This window comes from Manis javanica, chromosome 11 (genome assembly GCF_040802235.1).
Source record: "Manis javanica isolate MJ-LG chromosome 11, MJ_LKY, whole genome shotgun sequence".
Taxonomy (NCBI): Eukaryota; Metazoa; Chordata; class Mammalia; order Pholidota; family Manidae; genus Manis; species Manis javanica.
The window spans coordinates 52,387,207-52,407,558 of NC_133166.1; the positions used below are offsets into that span (position 1 = coordinate 52,387,207).

General features: G+C 33.2%; 1 protein-coding gene across 1 annotated transcript in view; it reads right to left on the minus strand.

The window, feature by feature from the left end:
* Window positions 1-245: 245 nt before the first annotated feature.
* CCDC73 (coiled-coil domain containing 73) overlaps window positions 246-20,352 on the minus strand; it is a 95,179-nt gene continuing 75,072 nt past the window's right edge. Inside the window, exons 12-17 of the mRNA XM_017639705.3 lie at window positions 18,421-18,531; window positions 13,972-14,103; window positions 10,392-10,578; window positions 7,829-9,274; window positions 5,301-5,428; window positions 246-467 (exon numbers count right to left, since the gene is read on the minus strand). Of these exons, the coding sequence (XP_017495194.3) occupies window positions 246-467; window positions 5,301-5,428; window positions 7,829-9,274; window positions 10,392-10,578; window positions 13,972-14,103; window positions 18,421-18,531 (2,226 nt within the window). The remainder of the gene's footprint in view (window positions 468-5,300; window positions 5,429-7,828; window positions 9,275-10,391; window positions 10,579-13,971; window positions 14,104-18,420; window positions 18,532-20,352) is intronic.

Here is a 20,352-nt window from a genome sequence, read left to right on the forward strand (position 1 = left end):
GTGTCATAGAGCTTTGATCAAAGGATATATGGAGGAAAAGCAAATTCAAGGGGAACTGGATGCCAACAGCAAACTGCAATCTTAGCTATCTTAGATGAAACATTAAAGCAAACTTAGCAATTCATCACATCAGAAAAAGTTGGAAAAGTGAGTAAAACTATAAAGCATCTATAGATATAACATTTTGTTCCAGTCAAAACCACATCAGCATTTCACCAGGGAAAGCATTTATCATCAATGTTATTTTAATCTGTTATTTTTTCCAACATCTCTTCTGCTTTTCTTTTACTAGTTTGGTTGTCATTTTCTAAGCTTAGTAACTTTTCTATTTCATTTATTTGATTTGTTAGCAGGCTCTGCCAGTCATCAGCAACAGTAGAAGATGTGGTCAAATCAGTAGTATCTTCAACCTTAACTGCCTGCAGATAGCTTCGTAGCAGAGTTGGTTTCAGAGGCTTTGTTTTCACCTAGGAAAAATTAAGTCATAGTAAACAACAAACATGTTATACGACTGAAATTATTACTCACTTTTTAAACAGTCATCAACAAAAAACTTAAAGAAAATCCTTAAATCCTCTGCAATTATGAATATGTTATAAAGCCACCATTTTCTTGGCTAATTCCAACAACTACTGGAGTAATTTTGGCACCAAAAACTGTAAAATGTTAATTTGTAGGCTTAAAGATCCCAAATATATTCCAGAAACACCACATTTTCTAAAAGGTGTTGAACTTACACTGAAAGAAAATATATTAAAAACAATGCAGATAAACATCTGTTTTGTCTTCTACTCCCTTCCCTTCCCAAACATGTCTATGTTTTGTATCTTCTATCAAAGCCATAGAAAAACTGCCATTTACTTGATGTTTCCTCTCATGCTTCAGAGCACCATTGTTGGAGAAACAGGAAAGAGCTATGAATTATTTGGAAGTTGGCCTGTTTCCAAGGCACTGCACTAGGTCATATTTATAATACTGTGTCTAAAAAAAGTTTTCATTTTAAGGTTTTTTCCCTGATAATTTGGAAAATAGAAGAATAAAGAAACTAAAAATCACTGGAATCCACTATCCAGAGAGACCTGTCAATATTTTGGTATCATTTACTACTAGCCTTTTTCCCCTGATATTTTGACATTCTATAGAATTTTGTATCTTGGTTTTTTTCTCCTGTGAGTTGTTTCCTAGGTCAAAATACCTCCATTATGGATGTGTGATACTTTTTTTCCCAATTTAACCCTATAAGAAAATTAATTTGAGTTTATTTCTTGAAAAAATCCTAGATGGTCTTCTCAAGATTCCCTGATAAAATCTGCTGTTAAAAGGGAATACTGTATTTTTAGAAATACAGAGCAGGATAAGAATAACACTACAATTATATAAGATTCCAACCATTAAACATTTTGATGTAAACATTCGAAACTCTTCTGCCATATATACACTTAAAATCTGGATCATATTTATATAATTTTCTATGCTACATTAAAAACATTTTAGCATTTCCCTTTACTCTTAAAAGTCTGTTTAAGAACATGGCTCCACCATACTCCATATATATACATATTATATATGTCACAAAATACTGCTGTTACCGTTAGGCTAAATTGAATTTCACTTGTTCATAAGTCTTTGTGGAGATCTTTGCTGCCTTGCATTCAAATCTTTTCTAAATTGGTAAAAGTGGGAACTTTATGACATTGTGATTTTCAAAGAGATTATATAGTAACTGCTTTTAGAGTGAGCTTAAATGTTTGTATTTTTAACCTTAGTTCCTTCAGGATTGCTCTGTTTGGCACCTGAGAATTCTCTAGTCAGCCACCAGTCCCTTCAAAGTCTTAACCTCTGATCCTGTGGCTGATGCTGTGTTCATACCTATCGGGCTATCTAGGTTCTTATGAAGTTAGCAGATAAATATCAGCATGAGCCCTCCAAGGCTTTTGGCAAATTACTTAACTTTGGATTCAGCTTTCTCATCAGCTCCTTTTAGTTACAAAATGCTTTTACTATAAAGAGTAACTGGGTAATGAATAAAAATGTGCATAAACAAGTATCTCAACATACCTCATTTAGCTCACAGGGCCAAAATGAATCTTAAGTTATCCATGCAATATTGAGAAATAGATACAGAAAGAAAAAAAACTAAAGTTGCTACTGATTTTGAAGTGAATGGATAATGTGAATGATTTAACGGTCCTGTTTTGCCATAAAAATGCTTGAAGCATTTTGGTGCATTTTACTTATACCAAGTACAAATTTGCCTGATTTTCCAAAATCCTGATTCTTTGACTTTTTTATCTTAATGGTGATGGAAAATGAGACATTTACACATTCTTGGTTTATTAGTTTCCCAGTAATAACTACCTCCTTGGTGGAAGGGGCTGGAGCAGGAATTTGCTAAACAGAGAAATAAGACATAATGTAAATTAAAGCCTACACTTACAAACTTGTCCTGTTTAGCTTAATTGAAGTTTTGAAGCCCATAGCAGTCATTGTAATTCCAAACGTATTCACATATTTCATTATCTTCTACCTCTTCCTTCTGGCTGACTCCAAAGATCTACTCTTTGGCCTAAAATTCCTCCTAGCCTGACACTAGTCCTTTCTCTTTCAGCCTGAGGTTACATTAAAATTTATCTTTTTTCACTCATTGGGTGTGTAAAATACATGGCTTGCTTTGCTTTCCTAGGGCTTCTCCCATTCTCATTCCCGAGTATCATCAAGATTGGAGCAGGCTTTCAACCTAACCCTCTCCAAGAACAAAAAAAACCCTCCCCCATTCAGGTAGATTAGCTTTTAATACAGGTATCCCCTGCTTTTTCAAAGTTTGCATCATGCCACCTTGATTTTACTAAAGACTTGTTTTAGCTAACTGAGGGAAATCTGAAGAGAATGTCTGCTTTTATGAAAAAAAGGTGAAAAGCAAAAGTAGTGTTCCTAGTTATTTCACAGTTGGCTGTTACAGTAGCAGTGCATACCCTGAGCAGTAAGAGTGACCTCACCAAGCTCCTTCCTTGGCAGGTACCCTTAAGCCTTTCAGCATCTAGCTGCCACTCGGAACTGTATCTATTAGCATTTTTGCTTTATTTTTATTTGATTTTGTGCATCCATTAGCAAGATGTGTTCTTGGGTATCAAAAACCTACAAAAAGTTTTTTGGGTCTGAGAATGCTAGACAAATTGTCCAAATGATAATTGCTTCTTGCTTCTTCCCTCACACTGGGCTTACAAAAGGTTTCATAGGAATACTCTACTTTCATATAGGGAAACCTGTATCTAACTCAGAATTTAACAGGTTTGGTATGAAGAGTATGCACAATAATATGTTGAAAAATATACAGAATGTCTATTATGGCTATACATCTTCATAAAATTCACTTGCCTTCATTTAGAACAAGGGTTGACGAACCTTTTTTGTACAGAGCCAGAAGTAAATATTTTTGGCTTTGTGGGCCAAATGGCTTCCCTCACAACTGCTAAAGTCCACCACTGCAACACAAAGACAGCTATAGACAATAAAATCAATGTGTGGCTCTAATCAAGTTTTACTCTAACAACAAGCAGTGGGCTGACTCTGGCCCACCAGCTGCCATTTGAAAGCCCCTGATGGTAAAGTACTGAAAAGCAAGTAAACAGGCTTCATAGAATAGACTGTCGTAATTTTATCCAAGGATAACAGCACTTTCAGTAGGCTAGGCAAAAGAATAGATAATGCTTTTAAATGTGTCCTACATTAGGAGTTAATTGGTAATCAAACTTCAGCTGGACAATGATACTTAGCATAGTGCTTGGCACATAGTAATAAGCACTTAGAAAATGTCTAGTTAGCCAGTGAGCTGAGTTTGTTTAACATGCACCAATGTTTTGAGAAGAAACATTTTTTTCTTTTTGGAAATAGAGAAAGTATATAGCATTTGACTAAGGGCCATGATTTCTAGTTTTAAGTCTATCACAGATTGTCTCAATGATTCTGGAAAGTTGTTTCACATTTGTGTCACTGCTTCCTCATCTGTAAAGCAGATACACCTTACAGACCTGCTGTGGAAATACTTTTTAAAAGTTTTAAGTTCTATAAATTCTTGAAAACATTAATTGCAGGAAGAGCATTAGGAATTAGACACAAGAATTTTCCTATTGGATTAATTATAAAAATGGGCTTGAAAAGGAGATACGAAATTTCCATCATACCTTTAAACTGTTGGGAAACAGGACAATTATAAGTGTTAGTCCACATAATTAAAGTGGGAATCTAGCTTTGATACTCTCAAGCTTCCTTTTTACTTGATTCTATGACCTTTCCAATTGCCCAAGATCAGAACTTCGATTCCCCAATGCCAGATTTATAATACTTTAGTGGTACACAGTTGGATGCATCAAGCTGCAACTATTATTGCTGAACTCAGTTATGGAAAAGTGAAGGTAGATCTTGATCTTTGTTTCAACTCTCCCAGAGATTGTATTTATACTATCACACTTGAGATTTCTCCTATGTAGAAAGGAAAATAAAATATATTGTTAAAAGCTGTTACTTGTTAAGGCTATGTTAGTACTAGAATTTTCACTTTATATGTACTGATGAGAAGAGTTGTTTAATGTGCCCCTCTAAAATTAAAAATTCCTAGTGACTAAAATCTCACTATGCTGTTGAGTTTTAATAACTAATCTTTCCTAACCTTTCAGCAGTTATACCTCTAATTAGTCTGGTTTTTAGATTTTAAGCAGTACATTTTGCACACTTAAATTTTTTTTTTAACCAAAAAAAACAGGCAGCAGTAGTTTGCTTTTAATATGACAAATGGGCTTCTGGAGCCATATAATTGCTACAAATCGTTTAATATATATATCTATACTTGGTGTCATGGATATTTGATCCTTTCACATACTGTGTTCGACTGAAATAATTTATGATAAATTTCTTTGTAATAGTTTACCAAAATTATATAAATTACCTTAAACACTATTAAAAACAACCGATGAGAATATTTAGGCATTTTTATTAAAATAAATTTTTAAATGCTCAAATGCCAGTATTCCTAAATTTGGGTGACTAATAAAATTGAAGTCCGTAATACACTACCTCACACTCCTTCCCAAAACAGGCTGGATTGTATCTATCTGATTTATACACTGTGACTTTTTCCTGCTGTTTTCCATCAACCTTAATTGTGAAAAATGGTGCCATGTTGCCCTCTTGATATTATTTTGGACATCAGTTAGGTCTTAAAGCATCCAGATGCATACGGTTCTACACATATCTGTAGAATTAGCTCACTAAGGTCTACTCGGCAATATTTTTAATTGACTTACATGTTCTGTGGGAAAAGAAGAATCATAAGTCTTTGCAGTTACATTCCTCTCTTCAGTGGGCTCTCCCTTGGGATCTGGATGGATACTGGAGTTATTCAAAGTGTCAGCAGCTCCGATAATGGTAGTATCTGGTTGACAGAGGAAATGTCAAGAACTGAATTTTATTCTCCAGGCACTCATTTAGTTACTGAACTTTTCTCTGATTCTCTGCTTTTGTTTTTTAAAAGTAACAATTTCTACTTTCTTTTTGAACATTTTGTAGTTTTCATAGACTCTGCTCTTAATATTAAGCATTTCATTTCAGAAAAAAATGTTATTGGTACTTTATAAAACCGATTTCACATTAAAGTGAAGGAAATGGTATCAGTATCTTCTAAAACAAAATAGCTGATATAAACTCATATAAAATATGTTACCCTTCTTCCCCTGGTTACTGCATTGTCCACACATGTAAACATTTATACAGTGAACATCTTACTAATTCAGATTAATGGGAAAAATCTAAACTAAAAGATTATGCAATTGGCCATATAGTAAAATGCCCAGAAGGTGTCACTGGATTTAAGTAAATATATAAAAATGATTTAGAGAAACACATCAACTTTGAAAGCTGAAAGATACTTGAGTATCTTTAGTTTGAGTATTTTACAAGTTGAATTTCTATGGAGTTTCAGACATCTCCTTCCATCCTTATCATTGAGATTTAATTTAGAAGAAAGACCTGTGAGAAAATGGTAAACATAAGATCAGCCCCAAGACTAAGCTTTGGACAGATTCAAAAATAATGGAATCTGAAGTTAGTAAGTTACAAAAATTATAGCTTGCAAAATGAAGTTTTACAGTGCCTTAGTGTTTTGTATTTTTCCCTACAACACTACTCCATTTATGTTAGTAAACAAGATAGTTTGCTTTTAATTCCCAATTTTTCTTTTTTACATTTCCTTTTTAGAAGAAGCCTGTTAAATCTATGGGCTATTCCAAGCTTTTCTTGTAATCTGCATTTCTTTAATGGGTCTGAATTCATAATGTTAAAACAGGCCAAGTTTTTTTAAAACCTAAGAATGACTTGAACAACCTCAACAACTATGACCATTAGATTGCTATTAGCAAAGGAAACATTTTCCTCATAATTGTATTTCTCAGCTATCACTGTTAGCTCCAACTTACATAGCATCTATACATATTTTCATTAATATTTTTAATAGGAAAAATTACATAAGCTTTATTACCCATCAATACTATGTCATATATTGCATCCATTTAGCTCACTATTTTTTATTCTGGAGTAGTTTTATAAAACAAAACTGACATGTTTAGTTTTTAAAAAATAGGGTAGTCTCTTTTCTCTTGAAATACTTAACATTTGACTATTAACAGGTACATAGGGATTCAATTTAAAATGTTTCAGTGACTGATAGGAAATTATTAATATTATACCTCAAGATTCTTATAATAGCAAAGCTGGATTTATTGTGCTAGTGAAGGAACAGATGAAAAAAAAATTCAGGAAAGGAAAATTGGAGGAATAAGTGGCAACACAGAAAAACTAAAATGTGCTTCTGATGGAAGATTTTCTGAAGAGAGTATAGAAAGAAAAGGAATGAATATACACACTGGCTGAATCCTTAACACCTTCACTGCATTTGCTCTAAAAAGTATAAAAAGATGAGGTAGTTGTTACTAATTTAAAATGAATAACCCAGATCTGTGTGTTGTCTGGGTTTTTTTTTTTTTTTGGTTTTTTTTTTTTTTTGCCATTTTCAGTTCTAAATGAAAAGTTCTTAAATTTCCAAAATGCAATTGCACCTAAGTACATGTTGATATTAGTGGCTCATCATGGGTGAAAAGAAATCCTCTTCTGTTTAAATAAAGCTTTTCCTGCTTTTACATATATGGAGTATTTTAGGTATAGGGAAAAAATATATAGTTGACTTGAACAGAGTGGGTTTGAACTGTGTAGGTCCACTTATACACAGATTTTTTTCAATAAATACATCAGAAATTTTTTGGAGATCGACAATTTGAAAAAACATTCTCTATTGTAAGACTATAGTATACATATGACATACGAAATATGTCAGTTGACTTTCTTATTGGTAAGGTGTCCAAGCAACAATAGGCTATTAGTAGTTCAGTTTTGGGGAGGTCAGAAGTTATACAGGATTTTTAACTGCACAGTGGAGGGAAAGGGGGTCAGCAGCCCTACTCATGTTCAGGGGTCAACTGTACTAATATAAATGTCTTCGATTTAAGATAAGTAGTGATTCTATAGCATCTTACTAAGCTGATGGATAGTGACTATAATGGGGTGTGGTGGGACTTGATAATATGGGTGGATGTAGTGACCACAATGTTGCTCATGTGAAACCTTCATAGTATTGTGTATCAATGATAACAATAAAAAAATTCCTAATGGAAAAAAGTAATTAAATGTCTTCATTTTAAATAAGCTCTTTGTATACTCTTTTTTACCAAAATATGTAAGAATATACAAATTTTAAAAGAAAACATAAACCTTGTTTTCTTACCTGGTCCAATATCCTTCCTGACATCCTCAGCAACACTGTTACAAAATGTTACTGAAACAATCTTTTTATTTTCTGACGGACTTGTGGGTCTCCCCTTCAGCAATAAAGGAATGCTAGAAGTTGGAGTGCTATCTGTTTGACTTTCAATTTGATTTACCTTTGACCAAGGACTGGGGTCTAAAGAATTCACATATACTGACATTTTCTCAGTTTTTTTATCTGAAATTGAAAGATCAAAGACTGACTTTCCACCTCTGTTGACTGAATCTCCAGATGGCTTTATGTAAAATGAACATGATTCTTCTAGCTGTTCTTCACGGTAAAATTTTCCTGAAGTGATGTCATTTAATGACACTGTTTTTTCTATATTATTTAACAATGTATGCTGTGTTTCGTTAACATTCACAAAAAGATCATTTTTTGTGGCTTCAGTTACCTGATTCTCATCAATCTGACTCTCTTTATTAGAAAACTGTGTTTCTGTGGAGGTTTTTGAGTGAAAAGCAGCTTTCATGTCTCTGGCTTGTGAGGCACCTATATTCTCATTGTTAACCTGAAGATGGGAAATGGTCACGTTGTTTTCTAAATATCCCAAACAGTTCTTCGACTGACTGCTTTGCATCTCATTCAGACTTTTCCAAATAGTTCTTTCCCCACGGTTTGAGTTGGGTTTCACCAACAAAGGCCTGATATTGACATTTATATCTGATTTCTTAAGAAGTACTTTCAAGTTATCACTGAAAACAGTAGATGACATGGGGTGGTTGACTGATGTGACACACGGAATAGTTAGTTGAGGTTTCTCTGAGGTGTTACAAGTTTGTGGAAAATCTGAAACTTGCTTAAATGGCAATACACTGCACTCACTTTTTTTATTTAACAGTGATACTTGTTCTGTTTTACACTGTTCATCATCTAACATATTATTTGAATCCTGTAATTTGTATTTTTGACACTGATCTGGATTCTTTTTTACATTTAGAGATGAGTCTAAATCTGCTTTGGTTTTATCATTACTTGTAATTTCCTTCTCTATGGCATTTTCTTGAATCCCTGGGAGCACTCCAAACTGTGTGAATGATTCATTTTCAGAAACATCCTTATTTGTACTGCAGGTCATCTCATTTAAGATACTGTTATTAAGTGATGATCTGATATTGTCAACCTCTATATGGACATTTGCATGGTGAAGATCTAATCCTTCAGTTCTTTCTAGGTTTACTTTTTCTATTGGTATATCTGCCAGTGAAGAAGTACATCCATTGTCTTCCAATTCCATCTTGTCTTTTATTTCTGAAGTAACTGCTTTTCTACAGTCAGTAATATTCAAGGTCTGTCCTTGACTAATTAGTTCTTTTTCAATGCAGATGGCTTTGCTTTGATTTTCATCCTGAGGTACAGTAATATCAATGTCATTCTTGGAGCTTTTGTCCAAAAGCTGTAAATCTGTCGTGAGAACAGAATAAATTTGTATATTGTACACTAAAGCTTGCTTTTATATGACATGTACAACCTGCTTTTGTAAAAACATTTAGCATTAATGTTTCATTAGCTAGATATTATACAAACATGGCACTGATTTTACCTTTGTCACAGTGAGCACATACTTAGCATGCTATTAAATTTTTATTTCCTAACAACAAAAGTATTTTTCATTTTAAAAGGGGGAAGTAAACTGAGACTATTACAAAATGGTTTTTATTTCTCCAGTATGTTGCTTCCTTTTGGGCATACAGTATAATTTCATAAAAACATAGCTGATTTGATAAAAATTAATTTATCCTAACAGGTTACATATTCTAATGTCTATTACTAGCTAGATCCAGAAATTGCTAGCTGGTTTCTAAAAGACCGACAATCATCACTTTTTTTTTTTAACTACTTTATAAGCTTTTTAAAATTTTGGAATACTTTTGGGCTAGTGTTATAGAATATCTATTTAATCAAAACATCAATTGTATTCATCTGTGTTCTACCCATAAGTTTAAAAATTTCAGTATAGCTAAAATAATCTAGAATACAAAGTTCAGGCTTTGAAGGGCTTTTTTGGTTTAACCATTCTTTCTGCAACATCTCCACCAAGTGGTTGTTCAGCCTAGATTTGAACACCTTCAAATAATTAATACTGTCTTTAAACAAATCTTTAAGATGGATGAATGAACTATAGAATTATTTCACTGGTTACAGAAACATCATTTGATCTAAGAAAAGTGCTCTAGGTTTGGTCACCAGAAGGTTATTGGTGGCCCAGAGAACATCCATAGCAAAGCAGTAAAGACAAAAGCCAGAATGCAAAAAGCCTAGGATCCCATGAATGTTAATTTTTTCCCCAAAATATTGACTTTAGATCAAAGGAGCTATTTTGTTATCGTTCTTAGGAAATACACCAATGAAAAAGTAAGTTTCTCCAACTACACGACAAGGTCCTCAAAGAAAAGACTGTAATTGATATCCCCCTAAATCCTAGCACAGCACTTTGGCAGATCCTTTATTGGGAGGTGTGGGGGAGGGGGGTGGATTCAACATATCCATATTAGGAAATACCAATGTAATCTTAGGTTACCTTCTATAATGACTTCTTCTATAAATGGGCCTTCTTTCTTTCCCTCCTCTCTACATTTAGTATCCGAACAAAAAATCACAGTATTTTCTTCCCTTATTTCTTGCCCAGAATTATATTTCCGTATGATGGTATTTTCTAATTTTTCAATTGACATTTCACTGTTTTCAGCATTTACTTCTGGAAAATTCTAGTGTAAAATGGAAAAGATATCTTTAATGTAAAAAACAGGTTGTTAAAGAGTGAAACATTCAAACTTTGCTGATGGAATGTGTCTCAATTCATTCGGCAATTTCAATTTTGAAAGCAAAATGATTTTATACTAAATCTATTTGTAACAAGATCACTTTAAGTTCACTTTGTATAATCTATCATATTTAAAACAAAATGGAGACCCTTAGGTGTTTTCAAACATGCCTTCCACATTATTATACAATACCACATACCATATATGTAATAAAAGACCTGCTCCTTTTTTAAAACCAGTGTAGTCATGGCAAGCAAACTGTTTTGAATATTTGGTATTTTTGTGAATCAGTTCAACATACTATTATATATACCCCTTATATACTAAGCACATATTACATGGAAGCACTTAACTAGGCTTTGTAATACAGTGATGAACAAAATACAGTCCCTATCCTCAAAAAAACTACAGTTATGGAGGAAAGACAGAAAAAGTATTAACAGGCAACTTTAATATAGACAGGGATTAGGAGGCACTCCACAGAGAACAAATGGCACATACAAATGCTTAAAAGCAAGCAAGGTTATAGGCTTTTCATGGACAAACTCATGATTTACTGCAGCGGGGGCTTAGATGCTGGGAGATGAATTGGGAGCAATGAGGCTTGAGGTAAGCTACATCTAGTCATGGACCTCATTCAGCATGCGAAGGATCCCAACTGTACCAGGAAAGACCATTCTGGCTACAGTATAAAGAATGGATTAATGCTTCCCAAATTTTTCATTAAAACCTAAAATGAGGAAAAAATGTTTGCAACAGTGCACCAAATGTTATTTTTACTGAGATCCGTTTTTTATGCTTTTTATTTTTAAAGAATGCTGGTCACAAACCACTAAACTACCATGAACCACTAATAGGTTGCATCTACAAGTCTGAAAAACACTCAGTTAAAGGGAGACAACACGTAAGGCAGAGAGGAGGCAGGTGAGTGCCACAGTCCAGTCCAGGTGGTATCGATAAAGATGAGCTGCAGGTTAAGTTTGATGAATTATGAGCTATTAATAGGACTTGGTGAATGACTGGATGAAGGCTGAGAAAAAAGACTGATTCACAGAGTTCAGATTAGGTAACTGGTGGAAGTCATTTAATGAGCTAGAAACTGAGTAGCTGGTTTGGAAGAAAATATGAATTCAGTTTGAACCTGCTGAGTTTGAAGAGTTAGTAAGACTTTAAGGTGGAGATGTCTAATGAACATTTAGATGAATGAATCTAGAGCTTAGAAGAAAACTGACCTGGAAATGTAGACTTAAAAAATCATTGGCACACAGATGATAACTGGAGATGTACAAGTTGAGGAAACTAAACAGTGTATTCTGAGAAGAAAAGAGGATAAAGAACAAAATGCTAATGAAGATCTCCAAGGAAAGAGAAACTGACAAATAAGTTTGCAAAGGAGATTTAGAAAAACAGTATGGTAGTTATCAGGAGCTTTGGAGTTAAGTAAGTATGGATTCAAATCCTGATTTCAGTACTTATTAATTGTGAAACCCTGGAAGGGTACTTAATTATCAATTGCTGTATAACAAATCATCCCCAAACTTAATGTTTTAATATAGCAAATTATCCCATAGTTTCAGTGAACCAGGAATTTAGCAATGGCTTGGCTTTATGGTTATGGCTCTGGGTCTCTGATGAGCTTCCAGTCAAGCTGTCATCACCTGAATCCTTAATTGGGGCTGAAAGGTCTGCTTCTACGGCTCACTCACATGGCTGGTAGCTGGTGTTGGCTGCTGGGTGGAGTGCTTTGGTTCTCTTTATGTGGGCTTTCATCCTCCAGAGCTACTCTTTACTATGTGGCCTTTCCAGCAAGACAGCCTGGTTTCTTTACATGGGCTGAGAGAGAAAGAGAAGCAGAGAAGTAGAGACAGAGGTAGACTGAAGAGAGTGTGTGTGCACTCAAGATAGAAACCAGTCTTCTAATCTCAGAGGTGATGTCCCATCACTTCTGCTATATTCTTTTAACTGGAAGCAAGTCACTAAATCCAGCTCACACAAGGGGAGGGGATCACAAAAGAAAATGAATACCAGGAGATGGGAATCACTTGGGGTTTAGAGGCTGCCTACGATAAACTTTGTGAACTCGTTTTCTCACCTGTAACATGAAAATGTGAAAATTAAATTCAATTATGTTTACAAAGCATATGGCTCATGGTTGCCCAATTAATGGTAATAAGAACTATTATTACCACCTCAAAGAGAAGCCTGAGAATAGGGAAAAAAAGTAGATAAGTGAAATATATTAGAGGGAAAGGGTATTCAAGAAGGAGATAGTATCAAATGTGTCAAAGGGACTGAAAAATGTCCACTTAAAAGTAGTATCCATTAGATGGAGTGGAGAGATTAGGCCATACTGCCCTATGTTAAAGGATGAGTGGGAAATAAGGAAATAAAAAGTATGAGTATAGACAGACCACTCTTAAGCAACTTGCCTGTACAGGGGGAGAAGAGACTTGTACTTAGAGATGGACATAAAATCAAAAAAGGTTTTGCTATTTACTTTGTAAAACGCAAAACACTTAAGCATGTTTAATGGCAAGTAGAAATACATAACTAGTAATTCACAGAAGAAATATAATGAACATGAATATACATTTACTAAACTGATATGCAAACAATTAGAAAAATTAATTTTTAAAATACTGTTTACAACAGGATCCCAAAAGATGAAATAGAGATAAATTTAACAAAATATTGGCAAAACCTACACAATGAAAACTATAAAAACATTTGAAAGATATTTAAATAAATTTAAAGATATGCTCATGAATTGGAAGATTCAATATTGTTAAAATATCAATTCTTTGCAGATTATAGATTCAACATGATCAAAATCAAAATCCCAGACTCCCCTTAGAAATTGACAAGCTGATTCTAAAAGTTACCTGGAATGAAGAATAGCCAAAACAATTTTGAAAAACAACCAAATTGAAGAACTTACACTATCGCAATTTAAGATTTCTCATAAAGCTACACTAAGTGTTGTGTTGGCTTAAAGACAGACATATAACCAATGAAACATAATAAAATAATTCACAAATGGAAGCACATATATTTAATCAACTGATTTTTTTTAAAGTACCAAGGTACAATGGGAGAAAAAAGTCTTTTCAACAAATGTGTGTGCTGAAACAATTTGGAAACCCATGTCCAAAAAATTGGTGCTCAATCCTTTTATCACATTGTACACAAAGATTAACTAAAAATGTATTATGGACTACATGTTAGTCTTATTTTTTTTTAAGTTGAGAAACTGAAAGTATAAAGCAGGGAGAAAATCATCAGTGATGGCCCTAATTTCTTTTAACAGTTTGTACCCCCAGCATACTTGAATTTTACCTGAAACTTGTCATCTTCAGACTTTTCCTGATTACATAATTTATTGTAATGTTCTTGTAACTTAATATGAGTTTCTTTAAGTGATGATAACTCATTTTTAATCTCATTAATTTCTCCATTAAGTTCTTCAACCTAATGTAAAATTTGAACAAAATGAGCAGGCATATAAATGTGTTTGTATGAAAATATTAACACAAGAGATAGATAATAGTAAAAAATGAAAATCCCAAAGTAATTACTGAGAGCCACCACTTATTAACTGTACTCAATTTACAGATGAGAAATGTGAGGCTCACAGACATTAGGTAACTTGCCCAGGATCAGGTGGCTATAAAGTAGTAGTCAGGATTCAAATCCAAAGCTGAATCTAGGGGTTGTGTTCTTAACCCCTTAAACCACCTTTTGTGACAAATGAAAAATTATTTATTTTTAAGCTTAGAAGTGCTGTGAAAGTTAAACCTTTACTGCTTTCTTAGTTTTATTTTCTTATAAGAGAAACAGATTTTAACTGAACTAGATGAAAAGTACTGACGTAAGTAACACAATAGGAGTTGACATTTGCACCCATGAGCTGGGTTTTCTCTGACCATTATTAGTCTTACCGTGTTTCTTGGGGGAGCACTCTTTCATGGGAACCTCAAATATGAGACAATGTAAGATTCACCGAGGAGACAAATACCCTTTGTCTCGGAAGATAATAAAAGTTTCCTATAAACAATTTTTAAACTACCAAAAACTCCACAAATACATGTAATATTCCTTATAGAGGCTAACAGACATGAGCTCACCTATTACTTTCCTTTCATTTCATCTACTTTTAACCATCTTTAATAACCATCTATCTCTGCAAGGTACTTTTTTCCAAAGCTCAAAGTGTTCTTTAGCCCATCCTTTCCTATCTCCCTGAGTGCCTATTCTCAATCCTTCCTGCTATACCAGCATATTCTCCTCAGCCCACAAACATGGTCTTCTCACATTCCTAGGTTTTTTTTTCTCCTTGACCCAATTACTGTTTCCCTCATTTCTTAAAATGAAGTCCACATTTACTACTTTGAAAGTTTAACCTCCCATAACTCCTTAACAACCTAACTTCTGCCCTCATTGTTCTACTGATCTTTTTCCTCAGGTTTCACCTAATTTAGCAAAAGGCTTTTTTCCAAGTTTCATACCATTTAACTCTGTAGCATGACTGTTTGACTCCTTTCTTCACTTTCATGATACTACTCTCTTTATCCTGTACCTTTCTCACTGTTCTTACCAAGCTTCTCCTCTCCTCCTGTCCCATCCCCCTGCCCCTTCACAAAATGCTGGCGTTCTCCAAAGCTCGCTCTTCTTCAGTCTTCTCAAGTCCTCTACTACTTCCACAGATGATGATCTTACCATATTTATACCTTGAAATTTTATCTTTATGCTAATAAATCTTAAATATCTCATCTTCCAACCTATCTCCTTAGATTCACATTTTCAAATGCCTGACAGGCATTTCAAGCTAATGTTCTACAGGTACCATAAATTCAGCAGTTCCCAAATTAAACTCATTTTCATCCACCAAATCTGCTTCTTCCCATTCCTTACATCAATTAATGACATTATCATTCTACTAGTTCTACTAATCTCAGTCATGTTTTCCCTTCTAATGCTCATTAGATATAAAATGTCACTAGTCCTGCCAATTACACTTCCAAAATGCTTCCTGTACCTAGCCCCCTCCTTTCTGTTCTCACAATTATTGCCCTAATTTGTTCATGGTTCGATTATTTGCAGTATTCTTCCTATTGGTCTCTTTCCATAAAGCCATCATTCATACTGTTGCCAGGAATTGTTTTTCTGACACACAGATCTGACTATGTAACTTCTCTGATTTAAAATTCTCAATGGCTTCCCATTACTTACAAAATAAAATTCGACTTCCTTAGTAAGAAACCCTTTGGAAGATGATCTCAACCTATTTTCCAATGTCACATTCCACGTACCCTTCGCTTCATTCAGATCAGACTATTCACCACCCTTGAAAACGCAGTTCTGTCCCTCCATGATTTTTCCCATTCTTTCTAATTTGTCAATACTACTAAAAGCACTGCATGCTACTGTGGTTAATTTCATAGTTAATAATTATTAATTAGTTTCCTTTTGAGTGTGAGCTCTTTATTAATCTTTGTATTTTAGGCATCTTTGAAAATCACGAGTACCTAGAATAGTGCCTAACATAGAATATATGCTCAAAAATGTGAATCGAATTTTTGTGACTCCCCCCATTAAATAATTCCTGAGCACCCCCATATATTATCTTTTTGTCTCTCTACATATCCATTGGCTATATAATTAGCCAAATGAAAATAGATATACATAACAGTTCTTTATATTTTAAGGAATTTAAATATATTATCTAATAATATAGTTTCATTTGTATCTTCTTTCACTATTTTTTTTGAAGTAGCAGTTTATATGATTCCATCTTATCTTTGTCAGTATCTCACTTTTTTAATTTATCATGATCCCATGTCAGTAGCAATGCTATAATTGTCCTTCACTCAGGAATGGTGAGGATGAACCTAGAGGATATTATGCTAAGTAAAATAAGCCAGGGAGAGAAAGACAGATATCATATGTTTTCACTTCTATGTGGAATCTAAAAAAAAAACAAACTGAAGGGAACAGAACAGCAGTAGACTCATAGACACTGAGAAGTGACTGGTGGTTACCATGGGTGAGGGGTTGGGGAAACAGGTGAAGGAGTTAAAGAGGCAGAACGTCTGAACCATAATATAAATCAGTAACAGGGATGGAAGTAGAGCATATAGAATACAGTCAATAGTTCTGTAACATCTTTCTATGTTGACAGTAACTACACTAGTTGGGGTGAGCATTTAATAATGCAAACAGATGAATCACTCTTATATACTTGAAACCAATATAGTATTGTGTATCGACTACACTTCAATTTTAAAAGACATTTGAAAAAGGGGGTGAAACACAGAGATAGAAATACAATTAAAGAGTAGATCTGATCTCCCATTCAAGAAAATCCTTATAGAACGAAAGCAGCTTTTTTTATTTAACTATGTTCTGTTTAGTACTAAAGCACATGGAAGTAAAATGATTGCAGAAGCTAAAGATTCTAAGACAAAACCAAGTTTATACAAACTTACAGACTGAGGCCTTATCAGTGGCACTGAATGCTTATTTTTCTTAATTCAACAGACTTTTCTCTTAGGGGAGGGGTATGGCTGTGGTCTCATCAGGAAAAATGTTTAATTTTTGTAGCTCAACTAACTTTTTTTTTATATTGTTGGCATATTTAAAGTTTTACTTTATAGTTTTCCTTATCCTCACAGTATCATTTCCATGGTCTTTTAAAATAAGAATGAGAAGTATAAGTGTTGGGATGCGATGTGGATTAGTGAAGTTAAAATGAATGTTACCATGCTTGTTGCTTAATGATAAATTTTACTATTATATAGATTATTAAGCACTTTATTATTTTGATAAAATTAATTAAAAATACTTTTTGGGATCTGGGTAAAACTTATCAAATTCATCAGTGAAGACTTGAGCTCTCCAAAACACAAATGAAGAGAACATATTCTCTGGAAATGAACTGAAATATCTACAGTTACTTATTTAACATATCAAACAAAACTATGTAGAGAAAATGTTATCAAGCTGGAACTTATATATATATATATATATATTTATATATATATATATGTATAAAATATACTAGTATAGTAGAATAATATAGCATAATTAGTACAAAATATAATAGTGACTTTCTTTGTATTAAATTTTAAATAACTGAAAGGCAATGAAAATAGATACTAAAACAGAATACGCAGTTTTGCAGTCCAGCTATCTTTAAAGTGAACCTTTATATTTCACAGAAAGAATTTACATCATTTTACAGTTTTATTATCTATTTCATCGAAATTAAAATTTAGTGTAAAATAATCGTGGTTTAAGGAAATAGCCATGTTTACAATATTTCAACTCATGATAAAATGTTAATATTATAGAACTCAACTACCATTTACATGTTCTAAATGGCTTTAACACATCCCAACAGAACTGCTGAGGAAAGCTAAACAGATCGGCTAATAGTAGTACCTTATAATTCCTCATTTTCATCGTTTACTAAAATACTATGCAATGGTTTTATGAAAAGGCAAATTAATTTTTCTTTGTCACATATGGGAAGTCATTCAAATTATTTATATACATATATATAGACACACATATATGTGTAGTTTTTCATGCATGAAAGCATTAGAGGAAATTTTACCAAATTTAGCTATTAGCAAGCATTCACTTTTTGGAAATAAAAGTGCAATAAGAAAATGTCTGACTTTATTCCTATATTATTTTTGCAATATTTTCTCAACATTTAATAGTTATCTTAAATGTCCACAAACATTTAAAATATTTTAATATTTCAGTACTTAATAAACGTACATGCTTTTTCCAAGTTCCCAGTGCTTTCTCATGCTCATTTTGAAGATTAAGGAACTTTTCTTCATTTTCTTTTACCTTCTCCCTTTGCAGCTCATTATCTCTTTCAAGGGTCTGCAATAAAATTAATTATCCAAAAAATAATCAATACCACATTAATGAATTTTGATGTGTTTTATGTTGCTTGGACCTTTGCTTCTAACATGCTGAAAGTGCCATACAGATCAGTGATAATGTGCTATCTCAACAATAATTTTCATAAATTAACAGAAAGGTGCTCATAGTTTAGTTAACAGGAAATAGGGGGAGGTTATGAAAAAGAAATGGCTATAAAAGGGTATAAAAACATTGCCATTATTCAGTTTCACTGCATAAATTTTAATGTACTGAAAAAGTAATATAAAGTACAGCACTGAAAAATATGAAATGTAGCATAATCCAGCCTATTTTAACTATCACAGAACATTTTTTTCATACCTGTTTATTTTAGAAATTGACTAGTTATAAAACCCTTAAATACAATTTTAATTTCAGATTAACACTTTTTTAGTAGAGTTTCAATATTTACCATATTAATTTACTACCTCATAAATCATCATAATATAACCTCCACTACAGTACCCTCTGCCCCCCCAAAAGCCTTGACAGAGTAAAAATACTTCTTAGTGTTTTCTAGGACAAGGATTTTAAAGTTATCAGGTCATTGTCACTAGTAGTATTAGATCTCTTCAATGTCTGCTGATAAGTAAACTGTAAAAAGATAAGTGGTAAGAACTCTACCTACATATCTAATACATCTGGAATTTTCAAGTTCATTTGTTCATCATTATTGAAGCTATATATACATTCAGTACATAAATATTTCAAGCCTCACAAAAGATACAGAAAGAAAATGTTAAGTTTCCTCTAGCGATTCCTCCAATTATCCTTCCCAGAGATAACCATTCCAGTGGTTTCTTGTGTATCCTTCCAGAAATTTTCTGTAAGTGCACCAGTACATAAAATGTATCTTTTTAAATACAGATAAGACCATATATAGTGTTGTTTAATAATCTGCTTTTTTAAAAAAATGGATATCATACCATTACTTTCCATATCATTATATACAGATCTCCCTTTAAAGGTTTCATAGTCGTCCATTTATTTAAATTTCTCAACTATATCTAGAATGTCCAAATGCAAAGATATAATTAAGCAAAATTATGGAAACATTTAATAAAAAGCATTTTACAATTTTAACATGAAGATTCTCCAGTTCATACATAGCAAAGCATTTTGAGAGCACCCAGTGAATACCTATTCTGATTCTACTTTGGGATAATATATTTTTATAGAAGTCATGTTTTCTTCTTAATTTACAAGTACACATAACAGGGCAGTTACTGAATATCTACAATGAAATATATTTAAGAGATTCTTAGTACTTTCTAACAAATATTTTACATTATCTATAATAACACTGCCTTTTAGAAGATATACAAATCAAACTTTAGAGGATTTCAGCTTTAAATTTCAGCTACCATGGTCAATATATGGGAGAACATAGCAGTCTCTATCATACTAACAATAAATGAACAACAGCATTATGTTCTTAAAACAGTGTATTAGATATGATAATCATTTCCTGTCTCTACCTATACCCCCATCTAAAAGAAATTATGTCAGATATCTCAGTTTCTGTTTTTCAGAGACATTCCATCCTCCACTACTATTTGGACCTATTGCTCTTTCAGGCAGCGCCCGTGATCATGTTATTTCTGAGGATTTCCTTCTCTCTCCTGTGGTGGGGCTCCCGTTTCTTAGATCTCATGGCTTCCTTTTCCTTGGTTTATTATCTTGTCTTGTAAACTATTACTTCTTCATAAAGAAGGCATAGATGGCACATTTTTTGAGACCCTGCATGTGTGAAACATACCTTTATTCTACCTATTCAAA